This window comes from Polypterus senegalus, chromosome 16, assembly GCF_016835505.1.
Source record: "Polypterus senegalus isolate Bchr_013 chromosome 16, ASM1683550v1, whole genome shotgun sequence".
Lineage (NCBI taxonomy): Eukaryota > Metazoa > Chordata > Cladistia > Polypteriformes > Polypteridae > Polypterus > Polypterus senegalus.
This window is the reverse complement of record NC_053169.1, coordinates 23,130,167-23,145,100: the sequence shown is the minus strand read 5'-3', so window position 1 is coordinate 23,145,100 and position 14,934 is coordinate 23,130,167. Positions and strand designations below refer to the sequence as shown.

Genomic DNA, 14,934 nt, shown 5'->3' with positions numbered 1-14,934 from the left:
CCTTTGGCAAAATGCTTATTACTTACAAAAAAAAAAATAAATATGTTATATAGTTACTAATTACAAGACATATTGTGTTAAAAACAGTACATTACTTTTGCATTACTTTTTATTCTTTCGTATGAAACATTGCACATTTGATTGACCAGCATTTGTTACTAAATCTTAAGCCTATACAGTATATGAACCATCATGAAGCGGACCAGAAGCAGAACCAAACATGGTAATTTCTCATTTTTTACGAGGGATGTTCGAAAAATTTCCTCACTTTTTTTTAACTCAATTTATTAAGAATTTCAAAAACAAATGACATCACTTTTCCACATAGTCTCCTTCGTTTGCGATTCAATTTTCCCAACATCATACCAACTTTTTAATGCCCAATTACTACTCCTCCAGCCTTCACCACAAAGTGCGGAGACTTTCTGAACGTCCCTCATATAAATATGTATAGTCCTGCACATGCTGTGAAGTAAATAATATCCATCTTTTTATGTCATCAAACCAAATCTCAGAAGATTTGTGGTATGAACACAAGACACTGCGCCACCCAATCACACTGTTTCAACATACTGTATCTATAGCAAACAACTGGATGAAAACTAAACAGACACTTTATTAACATGTCTCCATTGTCAGATTGTATGCAGCACATTCTTCCATTACCTTGTTACCCCAACTAAATATACCAATATATATATATACACAGGGGACCCTCGGGTTACAACACAGTTCCTTTCCTACAACAGTAATGTAACCCGAATTTTGGTGTAAGTCGAAACACACCCTAGCCTAAGTCACTTACCTATCCTAACACATTTACAAAATCATAATCTATAACATAAAAACACAACTAAGCCACAGAAAAAGAAAAAGGACATAAATATACTGTACTGTACACTGTACTATGGTAACAGAAAAAATGAGTGTAAAAAAAATCCTTACCTTTATTCCTTCTCACGTCTCAATTTTTTAAAGTTTTTTAAAGTTCTTATGGGAGTGAGCGTTGTTATATATATATATATATATATATATATATATATATATATATATATATATATATATATATATATATATATATATATATAACTTGTTTCTTTGGCATTAAAATGATTGCCCTCCCTCCAGGAAGTGGGTATGAGACTTTTAAGTTAGCTAGACATCTATTGTAAAAATGGATATAATTATGAGTTCTCAATGTTTAAAAGTATTTCAATTAAAACTAAGGCAAAAGATGTATGTTTTATAAGCTGCAATAATTGGATACTAATTAAGAAGTAGTTGAAACAAAAATGTGCAGCCACTGCAGCCCTTCGGAATCTGAGCTTGACAACCTCGCTGTAGAGAAACAGTAATGTAGAGTACTAGGATTACATAGTTAATATGTTTCTGTCTGGCAGCATGAATCAATTTCTAGATCAATAAAGCACAATAAATACTTAGAGCTAAGACTAGGCAAAACAAACAGCACACTTTCTACAGTAATTGGACCAAAATGTTTCCAAACTTAACTCTACTGTATGCATAAAAAAACACAATGATAAAACTGTAAGCTAATTTATGACAAGTACAGTGAGGCTTTGAAATGTTTACAATTCAAGTCAGGGAACGTGTGAAGAAAAAACTGCACATTATTGATATAAGGCACAGGAAAAAGCATGTTCAAAAATAAAGAATCGATCTGAAAACTGTATGGTGTAATGCTTAAATGATATACAGTACATATTAGAATAAGTATTATGGTGAAACACACATATGGAGACTCTAATAAAATATTGATTAATTGCTATATAGACTTTATTTTTCTTTGTTAAAATTGAAATCAATAAAATATGCCCTTTCTCCAATGCATTGATTCATAGCAATCAAAGTCTTCTGATAAAACCAATTACTGATTGCTTTATTATTTCACTATGCATTGCTAAACAAACAAACAACTGACTAGAATTATCTACCTATGATATGAGAGAGAAAATGCATGTTACATAAGTCATTTATACATATTTTGAAGAAAAAAGAAAACATTTTTAGGTAAAAATAGTATCTTCCATTGCTTTCTGTATAATGACCTGATTAAATCTGGGCAAATGGAGAAAACTCTCACTTCAATTAAATGAATAAAGACAGCAGCTTTAATGATTCAAATTATAACCTCAAACATACCAGAAAGTAGTTATTAAAGTAAATGATTTTATATTTATAGCAAATATGTATGCACAAGCATCAGATTTAAATTTAGTAGAATTTGGCAGAAACTTTTATTTTGGGTGAAGGGAAGAAAAAAGGATGGAATCTGATGTCTTTAACTAACAACCAAGGGAGAGGCTGCTACAGAATTTGTTAAGGAATTAAAAATGGATGTGTATAAAAAAAAAGAAAATGATGCGAGAGAAGAAGTTTAACTTGACTTAAACCGCTGGAATCTAATTGAAAAATTTATTAAAATAGTTCTGCATTCCTCTTAGACATTCTTTAAAAAAGGAAAAATCCTAGTATCCTTAAGCTAGAATTTGTAATAAAAGACTAAAAATACATCTTTTATTTTGTACCAGTAGGGGGCATTGCTTACACTAGGTTTTGCTAGCTTGACATTTTAATGTAAAGACTAAGCAGGAATCTCTTCATTCAGCAACACAGTACTGTAATGGTAAAAGAGACTGTACTTCAGTAATATATCAGTCATGCCACATAAAGTTTTTTGTAATGTGTACATAGTAGAAAGAAAAGTATAGCTGCATATCTCCTCAAAATAATTCACAAAATCCACCCATTATCCAATCCGCTATATCCTAACTACAGGGTCACGGGAGACAATCCCAGGCAACACAGAGCGCAAGGTAGGAAACAAACCCCAGGCAGGGCGCCAGCCCACCGCAGGGCACACACACACACACCCGGGACAATTTAGGATCACCAATGCACCTAACCTGTATGTCTTTGGCCTGTGGGAGGAAACTGGAGCACCCAGAGGAAACCCACGCAGACATGGGGAGAACATGCAAACTCCACACAGGGATGATGTGGGAAGTGAACCCAGGTCTCCTAACTGCGAGGCAGCAGCGCTGCCACTGCACCTCCGTGCCGCCCTAATATATATACACTCACACGCACAGATATACACACAAAATGGGTGATGTACCGTTTCCTGTGTAGGATGGCAGAGGTTTACTTCTCTTAGCCTTTCTAGGGTCATGAGTGTTGAACAGAAGGCAGCTAGGTGCAGCCTTATATAGTTAACTAGTGTAGTGTGAATGATATGCAGACATATACAGATATGGACCTTTAAAATATTGTTATTATGGAGGAAGTATTCACTAACAGTGAAAAAAGCAACTCCTCCTCATTACTACATAGGTAAGGTGTACAAATGAATAGGCTTCATTAATTCAGCTAAGATTTTCCATTACTAGGGCCACAAATATAATGTATGCAGGTATAATAAGTAACCAGAGTGTAATAATTTGCACTTAACCAAATGATGCTCTACGCTTGAGATGCTTGCATAGGTTATACACGTTTTCCAAGTTTATCTGAGTCATAATGACAACGAGCCATATCCTATTGTAACAACTGCCAACTCTGTTCGCCTGTCTGGAAATTGTTAGAGATAGTAACCACAATATTCTTTGGTGTTTATTAACTCAGTGCAACTTGAACTTCTGTAGCCATCTAATAAAGTACCATTGCTCCTTCTATCCACTGTGGCTTACATTTCCTGGACAAAGGAATTTTGATGACACATGAATGCAAGTGTATATCCTATACCACTAGACATCTCATCGCCACCCCAGGTATGAACAATTTCCATTTTTAGCAAGCATTTTTAGCTCAAGCACTGGTTACCAAAGATGGCTTATTCATATTCTGAACTTACCTTAGCTTGTCATTAGTTTGGTGGTTCACTTCCTTGACTGCAATATCTTTTTGCCCACTAAAACATGTTATGATAGGACTATTATCTCATATAAACTATGAAACTGCCCCCATCATGGTGTATTTATCAAACATATAAATCATTAGGCGAGGAGGGTTGCACAGATGTCCACTCTTTCTGAACTACACGTACACACATTCTTTGAAAGTCTGTGAAGGAAATTGGGAGCAATTAAGAGGTAATCTGCTACACACAATTTATTGCTAAACACACCAATATGAAACATTTTAGTATATAAAACACAAAAACATGTTTTCTTATATTAACATAAATTACTGACATCTTATTAGTATACCAGTTAATCTCTTACAATAATGATGTCAATGATAAATCACTGATTTTTTAAAATATTTTATATAGTATATTAATGGAATTTAAGTATATACAGTACTTATCTACACAGTGAAGTCTCTACAGTCCATACATTTATTATTCTCCCCTCTTACTCCAATTTATTGTTACACAGGTCTATTCCAGCAGCATGGCAGAAACCAGCACCAGTGGATGTCAGTCCATTGTAGTTAGAATTATTATGTCTCTAATTTGAAAAGAAGAAATAGTAATGCTGAAAGTACAATCTGGCATAAAAAGCCATGCTATATATCTAATATATCATAGCACAAAATGTTAGAGAAGGCAGATTTCAAGATGATAGGCAGAGTTGCATCTTAATTTATAGAATGTAGGATCTTTAAGAGAAGAAACCTCCAAAAAACTAAAGTCCTGCTTGGGACCAGAAGTGCAGTTATAAATAGCTGGTGTCATATGCAGAAAATAACCCAGCCACAGGGGATGCACATACCAGTGTGTTTCTTCGTGCCTGTACCAAGCCCGGCTAAATGGGGAGGGTTACATTAGTAAAATTTTGCCAAATCAATATGCAGACAACAATACAATTTCCAGTATGCAGAGATTATAAATAATAATTTGTACATCACTGTGACTTGTTTGAAATGGTTATGTAGACATATACAATGGCATGAAAAGTATTCAATCCCCTTGAAAAACATCATAATTTTCTGCAAGTCAAAAGCTTTGTTCACATATATATATATCCACTCAGTATTTTGATTGTGGACTCTTGTGCAAGTCAAAAAAAAACATTTTCTGTAGCTATTTAACTGAAGAAGAAAAACTCAAAAGTTAGTGTTTGCGTAAGTATTTAAAGCTCTGTGCTTTGGGAGCTCTAGGTTTACATAAATGTCAAATGAAGCACAAACAACACAAAGGTGACAGTCATAATTAAATATACTGTATTGAGGTACTACCAATGAGTCCTTTAAATCTATCTGGATATAAAAACGCCCCCTTTGTAAGGGCCATAGTCTTTGTTGGACAATCACTACAAAACCAAAGACAAAGGAGCATTCTGCTGATGTGAGAAGCAAAGTCACTGACATGCACATGACAGGAAATGGCTACAAAAAATATCTAAAAGTTTGAATGTCCTGTTAAGCATGGTTGGATCCTTCATCAGAACTTGGAGGGTTCATCACAGCACCTAGACTCTGACTAGAACAGGCCGTCCCTCAAAACTAAATATCAGAGCAAAATATCGACTGGAGAGAGGCAACTAAAAATCCAACCGTCAATCTCAGAAGTCTGCAATGCTCTTTGGCTGAAACTGGAGTGAAGATGCAGAGGTCCACAGTTTCAAGAGCTCCCCATAAAACAGGCCTCTGTGGGAGGGTAGCCAGAAAGAAGCCATTCTTTAAGAAGTTCCACATAAAATCATGTATTGTATTTGCTAGAAAGCATGAGAAAGACCCAATTAAGATGTGGTAAAAGGTTTTTTGGTCAGATGAGACCAAAATAGAACTTTTTGGTTAGACTTCAAACAGGAATGTGGAGCATAAAACTTACACTTCCCATGCCTCAAGAAACACCATACCTACAGTGAAATATGGTGGCAACAGCATCATGCTATGGGGATGTTTTTTATGTGCTGGGACTGGGTATCTTGGCAGAGGTGAAGGGACAATGGATGGACACAAATACCACACAATATTGCAGGAGCACTTGTTAGAGTCTGCTATAAACCTATGGCTCGGGAGAAGATTCATCTTTCAACATGACAATGACCCTAAGCATAAGGCCAAAGCAACACTTGAAGGTCTCAAAAACAGAACGGTGAATATTTTGGAATGGCCAAGTTAAAGCCCTGATCTTAATCCTATTGAGAATCTGTGGCCCTATTTGAAAACTGCTGTCCAGAAGCACCATCACACAAACCTAGAGGATCTGTATCAGTTCTGCCAAGAAGAATGGAGAAGAATCACTCCTGAAAAATGTGCAGAACTGGGAGACACTTACCCCAAAAGAATTAAGACTGTTATACTGAACAGATAAATATGTATATAAATCTTTGGCCATAGAGAAAATTATGATAACTTTCAAGAGGATTTAATACTTTTGCACACCACAGAGTTTTTGATATTTTTCCATATGTATAAATAAAAACATCCAGAGGTAAACTAAAAAAAAAAAACTTTTCATATTACCAAGAACTTTTTAGAATATTCTGGTTACAGAAAGACAAAGAGAAAAGTAAAAGGGCATACATTAAATTATATAATGTATTGGGTTTTCTCTGTAAATAACATTCAAATAAGATGGTAAGAAAGCTTGCAGCTTCCTGCCCATTGGCTCCCAGACTGCCTGTCCATTGCAGTGTTGTAGCATTTGAGTGCTGACTTGTTAGAAGACATCAAGCCACCTAGCCTTTGGTCATTTTTTTCTAAACTAAACTAACTGAACACAGATGGAGAGAAAAGGTCCTGGGCACAGGCAAGAAACTTGACCATGATTGTATTGTACCAGAGACTCTTGCCTTCACAGCTATTTATTTCAAGAAATGTATTCACTTTAAACTATTTTTCTCTAAAGTTCAAGTGTTTTTGATTTGATTTGATATATTTTTTTAATTCCCGGGGGGAAATTGTCTTTATGCAAGGTGTGTGTGTTTTTGGATTACCATTATGGTGAAAGATAAAATAATTTATTTTTATGGTAACATGTGCCTTCTGAAAATCTAGTTAATAAAGCAGCTTTTCAGATGGCTTTGAACTGGTTAAGTTTTAGTTCATCTGTGAATGTCAGTACGCAAATAAAAAAACTGTTGCATCTTTCACTGTTAGTCAATACTCTCTCCATAATAATGATATCTTAAATGAGCATATACTGTATGTCTACATAGCCATTCAGAACATAAGTCACAGTGACATACTAATGTCCAGCAGCAATACCACATGCACTTCAGAACAGGCCATCCACCTTAAGCTGAGCGTATTTGGGCCTGGCCAGTACTTGGATGGGCAACCAACCAGGAAAAGGTTTGGGTTGCTGCTGGAAGAGGTGTTGGCAAGGCCATCAAGGACCGCTTATCCTGTAGTCTGAAGATGGATCTCAGTGCTCCAGTGCAGTGACGGGGACACTGTGCTGTAAAAATGGTGATGTCCTTCGGATGAGACATAAGATCAAGGTCCTGACTCTCTGTGGTAATAAAAGATCCCTGGGCATCCTTTGTAAAGAGTGGGGTGTTTTCCGATGTCCTAGCTAAAATACCCACCACGGCCTAGTCATTCTGGGCCCCTAATCATCCCTTGTCTCTAATTGGATATCTCTCTTTCACCACTTCCCCATATAACAGCTAACGTGTGTTGAGCTTACTGCTGCAAAATGGCTGCAGGTGGATGCTACACATTGGTGGTGGTTGAAGTGGCTCCTCACTCACTATAGCTACATAAATATAAATAATTATTATGTGAAACTGACACAAAAATTTGTTCTGCAGGAACTTTCACAATTGCAAAATGTAAAACTAAGTAAAAAGATATCTGGGAGATTTTAAAGTTTTTTGGGGGGTTGAAAACAAAGATAAATACTCCCACTTCTTTGTTTACCTGTGCTGTGCAATGCATGCTGTCTGTTGCACTCCTGTCAAATCAATACTACTTATGCCTCTTGTGGCAAGTGGCTGGGGCTGTTACCCAGCCGGGACGCCCAAGAGGACCGGAGGAGGGCTTGCACCTCCTCCAGACCACGAGGGGGCGACCGCCCTGGTGGTTTGGGGACTCTCAACCTTATAGGGGCTCGTGGTCACTGCAAGGAGCTCTGGCCCTCAGCACTTCCGCCACACCCGGAAGTGCTGGGGGGAAGAAGACCAAGGAGAACCCAGAGTGCTTCCGGGTGCACAGCCAGTACTTCCACCACATTGGGGAGTGTCGGCGGAAACTAATTGGGAGGCACCTGGAGCACGTCCGGGTGGAGATAAAAGGGGCCACCTTTCTTTATTCAATGGCTGGAGTCGGGAATGTAGATGGACAGTGCTCAGGAAGAGAGGAACAGAGGTGGCCTGAAGAAGAAAAAAGCATTGTGAGGCCTGGACTTTGGGGGAGTTTTGGGGGTTTGTGTGCACATCTGTATATAGTTGACTTTAAATAAATATGTGGTGGTGCTTAAAACGATGTCTGCCTATCTGTGTCTGGGCTGTCTTCCACACTCTCAATCGCATCACTGCAGAGATGCAGTGCATTTTTTTCAGCGCAACATGCTACATCTTTTCCACATGAACATTAAAACACCCCACTGTGCACATTGTTGTTTCTTATTCACGGTACTTAGGAATCCCAAACTTCCCCTCCACCTGTTGTTGCCTAGCAACAGTCACTTCCCTGTACTTGATTCCTGCACAAGAGGTTGATGATACTGTGCACGATGATACCTGCACTGTGGAGCTTTGAGTTTCTTTTCAGTCTCTGATGCAAAGTGGGCATTGTACTACTAGAACACATCTGGCAATTCAACATAATGTCTACATATGACAAAAATGAGTCCTTTGATTTTTTTTTACTACAGATCTTCATTTAAATACTAAATGACAGATGTATAAGAAATTGATGCATGTAAAGGCTTTCAGTGAGTAACTAAAAGCCTTTCTATACTTGTGTCAATGGCATAGATTTCCCTGGGAGCGAAACACGATTTAGATTGTGAATTTTTCTGGGGAAACAAAACACCAGATTTTGCTGTGAATTTAGCTTTGTGCAAATCGTTTCGTCCATTACTACTGACACACATCCATAACAACACACAATCACAGCCTAAAGGCTAATGAAAAACAGAGTTTTTAATAGTAAAGAAAACTATGTATCACCTTGCCTTCAAAGCCATAACAGAACTATTGAACACTTTTTGTGGTTTAAAGAAGAAACTGCACATAAAGGAAAACAAATCAAATTTACAAAGTGAAATTTAGCTTTGGTACTGCAAGGGGGAAATGCAGCTCAATATGTTTTTATAATACAAGCAGACATATTTTTAAAATCTAAAATATATTATTTGGGTGAAGACATAAAAATTTGGCTATGGTATTTCACTGTTTCACTGATTAATAATGTCTATTGCCACCGAGGCTGTAAAATTATTTCAGATATGAACATAAAATACCTCTGTTAAAAAGGAAACTAATATTACATCAACTTCAAAGGCTAAAGTAAATCCTTGAGTACTACAGTACACTTTATATTCCATCGCTCAATGTAATGACTTATCACCCATGGCACATATCTGTCATTACCTCCTTTTAGATGCCTGATGCACTGTGGAATCTAGTCTTTCAAAGCTTTGAGTGATGATTATTACTGAATCCTTGATATTTCAGAAGACATTCATGTTTGAAAGAGGTGTTACAACTTCAGAAAATAAAATAAAAACTAAATTAACTAGAAAACTACTTAATCCAATTTGGGGTCACAGGGGTCTGAGCCTATCCTTGTGGCATTAGGCACAAACCAGAAATCAAGCCTGGACAGGTAGGAGGTCAGTACATTGTAGGGTACACTCGCTTACACACACATATGCACTATCATGCTAGGATCAATATAGTGTCACCAGTTAACTTAATATGTACATCTTTTGGGATATGGGAGAAAAACGTATTAACACACCAGAAGAACATGCAAACTCTAAATGAACAACAACCAATTACAGGATTCAGATCTATCTGTAAAGCAGCAGCACTAACCACTGTGCTACCCTAAAAGCTAAAAAAAATAATAGTCCAATACAGTATGAGACTGCATGGTGGTAGAGTATTTATTTTCTGAAGTGCTTTCTATAAAGATACTGCATGGTCTTTCTCTTGACATAAGTGATTCTTGCCTTTTTTGAATATTTCAAAGAATTGTTTGCAAGGCTTTTTTTCCAGAGCTGTTTTAAGTGTGGCTCTCAATGTTGCTAAAACAGGTTTTGGATTTCTACTGACTTAAACTGAAATAAGAAGATTTGGATGAATGGATGCTGCTCTCTGTTAATGAAAGAAAAGAAAATTGCCATTTCCTTTTAAAAATTGATATCTATTATGTATATAGTACCGGCACCTCATAGCATTTTAAGCCTGGTTCAATTTTTGGCTAGGATTGCTTCCGTATGGACCTTTCATGGTTTTTTTTTTGTGTTTTTATTGGTTTTCTACAGGGAATCTGGTTTCCTGCCACAGTCCAAACACATGCTGTTAGACTGATTGCAAATTGTAAATTAACCCGCCATGAGTGAATACACTTTGTGATGGACCGGTATCTCATTTGGGATCAGCTCTTTTCTTGTAAACCATTGTTGCTAAGAAATATTTTAGCTCTCCAAGACTAGGAAATAGACAAAGGAGGGTAAAGAAAATGGAAAGTGGGTGGATGGTAAAATGTTTAAAATGAATCCAAACCACATGATTGTGATTGATTTGGATGGGAAGATGATTGCTTTTTCTGGAGATGCCAAGTGGGCATTTGTTTCCTTTTTTGGTTTATGTGGACCTTATACAGTATAATCTAAGACTGAATGTTGGCATTCATGTGTAGCAAAAATGGATTCACATTTTTGAGTTGTTTTAAAGAATATTGACCAGATATTAACGTTTATTAATTAACATGTTGTATATACTTCAGGTTTCACATTTTGCTGGAGAACATCTACAAAATATTTTGCTGTTAATGGTTGTCAGGTGTTTATGTACTGTTTTATTAAGTATCAGACACAAAAAACCTTCCTCATATTGTTTTGTATACGACTGTGTTTGACATAATTAGCTTACATTTTTGATAACAGTAATTGGCATTTTATTGCTTGCATTATAAAGTAAAACACACCGCTTAATCCAGGGGTTCTTAACCTGAGGTCCGTGAACCCATGAAGGGTTTCAAGGGTTCCGTGAGGGTTAGATAAAAATTAACATTTACATTCACTATACAGCCCGGTACTGTTCATTTACCGTAGATATAGTAGTATTAGTAATGATTGCAGAAAACATAGTAGTAGTAGATCTGTTTTCCTTTCCACAAGAGGATTGTATTTCATAATTAGAATGAGTGTCCGTTATTTTTTGTTGCATAAAAAGGAGTGCTTTTAGATTGTTTACTTTAAAGTTTTATAATACTTGGTGTATGTCATATATGTATGAGACAATCAAATCTCCATAAAGTACATTATATTCATTGCATGAAAAGTCAAGTAGGTTTATGTAAATATTTCTGGGGAAGGGGTCCATAGCTTTCATCAGATTCTTAAAGGGGTCCGTGACTCGAAAAAGGTTAATCCAATTCTGTGTCGCTGAGCACTTAACATTTTTGTTATCGATAACCGTAGATATTCAGAAATACTTACAATTTACGACATAGATTTTTTTTTTAACTTTAACTTCTACACTGCAAAGCCGAAGTTTGATCCTTTCATCTATACACCACTAAATGAAAATGTGGTTGTAACTAAATATCAGGACGAGATTTTTCACACATCGCAAATCGAGCCGCCCGGCCAGCGCACGCTGTCACCGTGCAATTGAGTTACACAGACAGAGAAAACTATTCGGAATTGACCACTACACTCACTAATATTCTGTGGGAGGGACTACACCACTCGTTCTCCCAGTTCCCCAAAGTTTTCGGTAACAATTCAGAAGACGGCGGAGCTAAGCGAGAGCGGAGTGGGACGAAGTAGAAGTCGACGAGCATCGCGATTTTGATGTACCGCGTTTGAGAGCCGCCGTGACCAAGCGCGCACTGCGCGGCCGACAGACACGCATCGGGCACGTTGACTGAACATTGGCGCTCGTTTCATCCAGGTCCTCTATCATCGATTCGCGTGGTTTACAAACATGACCGCAGGATTTCATCGCCTCTACCTACCGCTGGTACTGTGTGTGCTGGTCATCCACGTTGGCGGAACGCAGGTACGTGTATTCCTTGTCCTCTTACCTGCAGTTTATTGTATTCTCTCCACGAACAAGTGCCACACCGGACTGCGAAGCCTTTCACTTGACCGTCAAAGGTAGCCGGATAATAGCTGAACACGGCAGAGGGTCCAATTTGAAAGCCAGATTTGCCAAATATCCAGTCTGCTGCTAATTTTATCTTCTTTAATACGTTTACACAAAGGATCTGGCGGTACGTGCACACCAGTAGTAACCGCCAGGTTTGTTGTAACTCATTATGTGCGGAAAACAGTAGAGCGCATTCTGAGCTGCTGAACAACACTGGCGACGTATTGTAAGTACTGATGAAGTTGAATATTACTAGGGCTGGATACACGCATCAGATGTCAACACGCAACCGTAGATTCAAGTATATCTTGGTTTCGTTAAGACTTCTTTTACGTTTTGCAACACTGTTCTAATCGATTTATCGTCATTTGGCTCAACCAACACTCATGTCACGTTTCATATAAAAAGATGGATCAGCAAATGCGTGGAAAGATGCTATAAAATACTGACTCACCAGTAATGCACAGTCAGGTGTAAAGTATATGTTAAACTGTACTTGGAATACAAACAATAATGCCAAGTCCTGAAATATGCTAACAATGGTACTTGGTATAGCCGTTTCAATGGCATCTAGTGTATCTTAAAATCATGTAGATAGATAGATAGATAGATAGATACTAGGTTATGCTGTTAAGGTTTCTTTAAGTTCAGGCAGTTTTTCTTCACTGTGTTTTAATCGATTTATCAACATTTGGCTTAACCAACACTCGTGTCACGTTTCATATTAAAAAGCTGGATCAGAAAATGCGTCTAAAGATACTATAAAATACTGATTCGCCAATGATGCACACTCAATTGTAAAGTGTATGTTAAACTGTACTTGGAATACTTAAAATAATGCCAAGTCCTGAAATATGATAGCAATGGTGCTTGGTATAGCCATTCATGGATTCTCTACCCACCTTGTCCAGTTAATGGTTGCAGAGAATCAGAGCCTAGCGGGTGCAGCAGGACGCGGACCGTTGCAGGGCACACATTCGCCCACACTCACACACTCATTCTGGGGCAGTTAGCCTGGCATGCGCTTCCTTGGGATGGCAGCAGAAAAAAGCTTCACACAGACAGCTCTCAGGCATAGGAATATCTGAGGTAATATTTTTTGTATTGTTTTTAAAGTTGTAATTTGTTTCTAAAGTTTGCATACAAGTCGCTTGTTTAACTGAATAGATCTGTTTTTGGAGAAGACAATTTTAAGTTATTTAACTCTTAAGTAACAAAAAGTGATTTTATTTGGTAAAAATTAGTCTCTCATTGCAGTAAATAAGAGGAAGCAGAAAATAATAATCATGCTTGCTGGCTGTGTAAGGGTAATGGAAGGTACTGCTGGCAACAATAGTAAAAATGTAATTGTTCATGTGTCAGGCATATGCAATCCAAAGTTAGTTCCTAAAACTCATTGATTTTAGCAGTCAGAAAAAATAAACTACGGTTAAAGTTAAATCATAACATCCACAAATCATCTTTAGATTCAGGATCACTAGCTTTAACATATGCCAAAAGTACTGGCCATAAAGCAGCAGCAAATCATGTGGGGAACATTCGACTATTGTAGGGCACACACACGGATACACCCAAACCCATACTCACATGGGACCAGCTGTGGAGCTGCCAATTAATCCAGTAAATATATCTTTGGAATGTTGGTACAAATCTAAAGTATCCAGAGAAACTCCTTCCAAACAGATTGTGATCAGCCATTGAATACATAGTATTGCTGGATATATAAGGCAGCAGTGCTAACTCATGTGCCACTATGTCACTGAGGCAGTTGAGTAAATGAATCGGGTTCTTTTTTCTCTTTTTGTAGGTACTTTTCCAGTTCCAGTGCAATAGAGCACTGTGCAGGAAACAGTCTTGCACTGTTTGTACAAGTGGTGTATATTTTCAGTCTGATAGTTTTTGAATGAACATTGTAGAAATATGCATTAATAACAATTTTGATGTACAATGTTAGCTATACTTTATTTCCTATGTAAGTTGACTTTGCATGTGACCAGGAAGAAATTAGTTCTCAATTTATCATTGTGCTTATTCTTTGTTTTAACTTTCAAAAGAATGTATTACTTTAGATGAATAATGCCTGATTAAAATATACTATTAAAATAAATATTTACTGTTTCATAATGATGTTGTCAGAGTTGTGGGTGTTCAAATGAAGTGATTGTAAGAGCCTTATTCATTTGTAAATTATGTTGAAGTACTAAAGCTTAGATATTAATCTCTTATTAATGAACATATCTACTTTACAGATAAACCCTAACATCTGGTAAAACATATAATCAGGTTTATTATACTCTAAGGCAGCTAAAATACCTGCTTTTAATATTTATTGTGAAATCACTGAGATCTTGTAAATTAAGAGTACACCAAAGGCAGGTATTTACTGTAGGGTTTTCTTCTAGGCTAGCTGTATAACGTTAATTGGTGTTCTTGTAACCTTGGTAAGAACAATTCAGGCTGATTCTCCAGGTGAACAGATGAAATTGCTGGTGAATAGGTAAAAGCATACATTAAAAAAAAAACTTTTTTATTACAGTAAATTGAAAATTCATGACTAAGCCTCAAATATCATTAAGATGTTTTAGGATATTGTACTTTTTCTTTTGGAATCTTAATTTATTAAGTAACAGACCTTAGGTGTATTTGTTATTCAATTTTGAATAGACTTTAGTTTGAGTGAAATAATTCT

At 36.9% G+C, this 14,934-nt stretch overlaps 1 protein-coding gene across 1 annotated transcript in view; it reads left to right on the top strand.

Moving 5' to 3' along the window:
- Positions 1-11,839: 11,839 nt before the first annotated feature.
- The window catches only part of LOC120516844 (fibulin-7), a 44,648-nt gene continuing 41,553 nt past the window's right edge, over positions 11,840-14,934 (top strand). Inside the window, exon 1 of the mRNA XM_039738802.1 lies at positions 11,840-12,155. Coding sequence (XP_039594736.1) covers positions 12,081-12,155 — 75 coding nt within the window. The 5' untranslated portion in view covers positions 11,840-12,080. The remainder of the gene's footprint in view (positions 12,156-14,934) is intronic.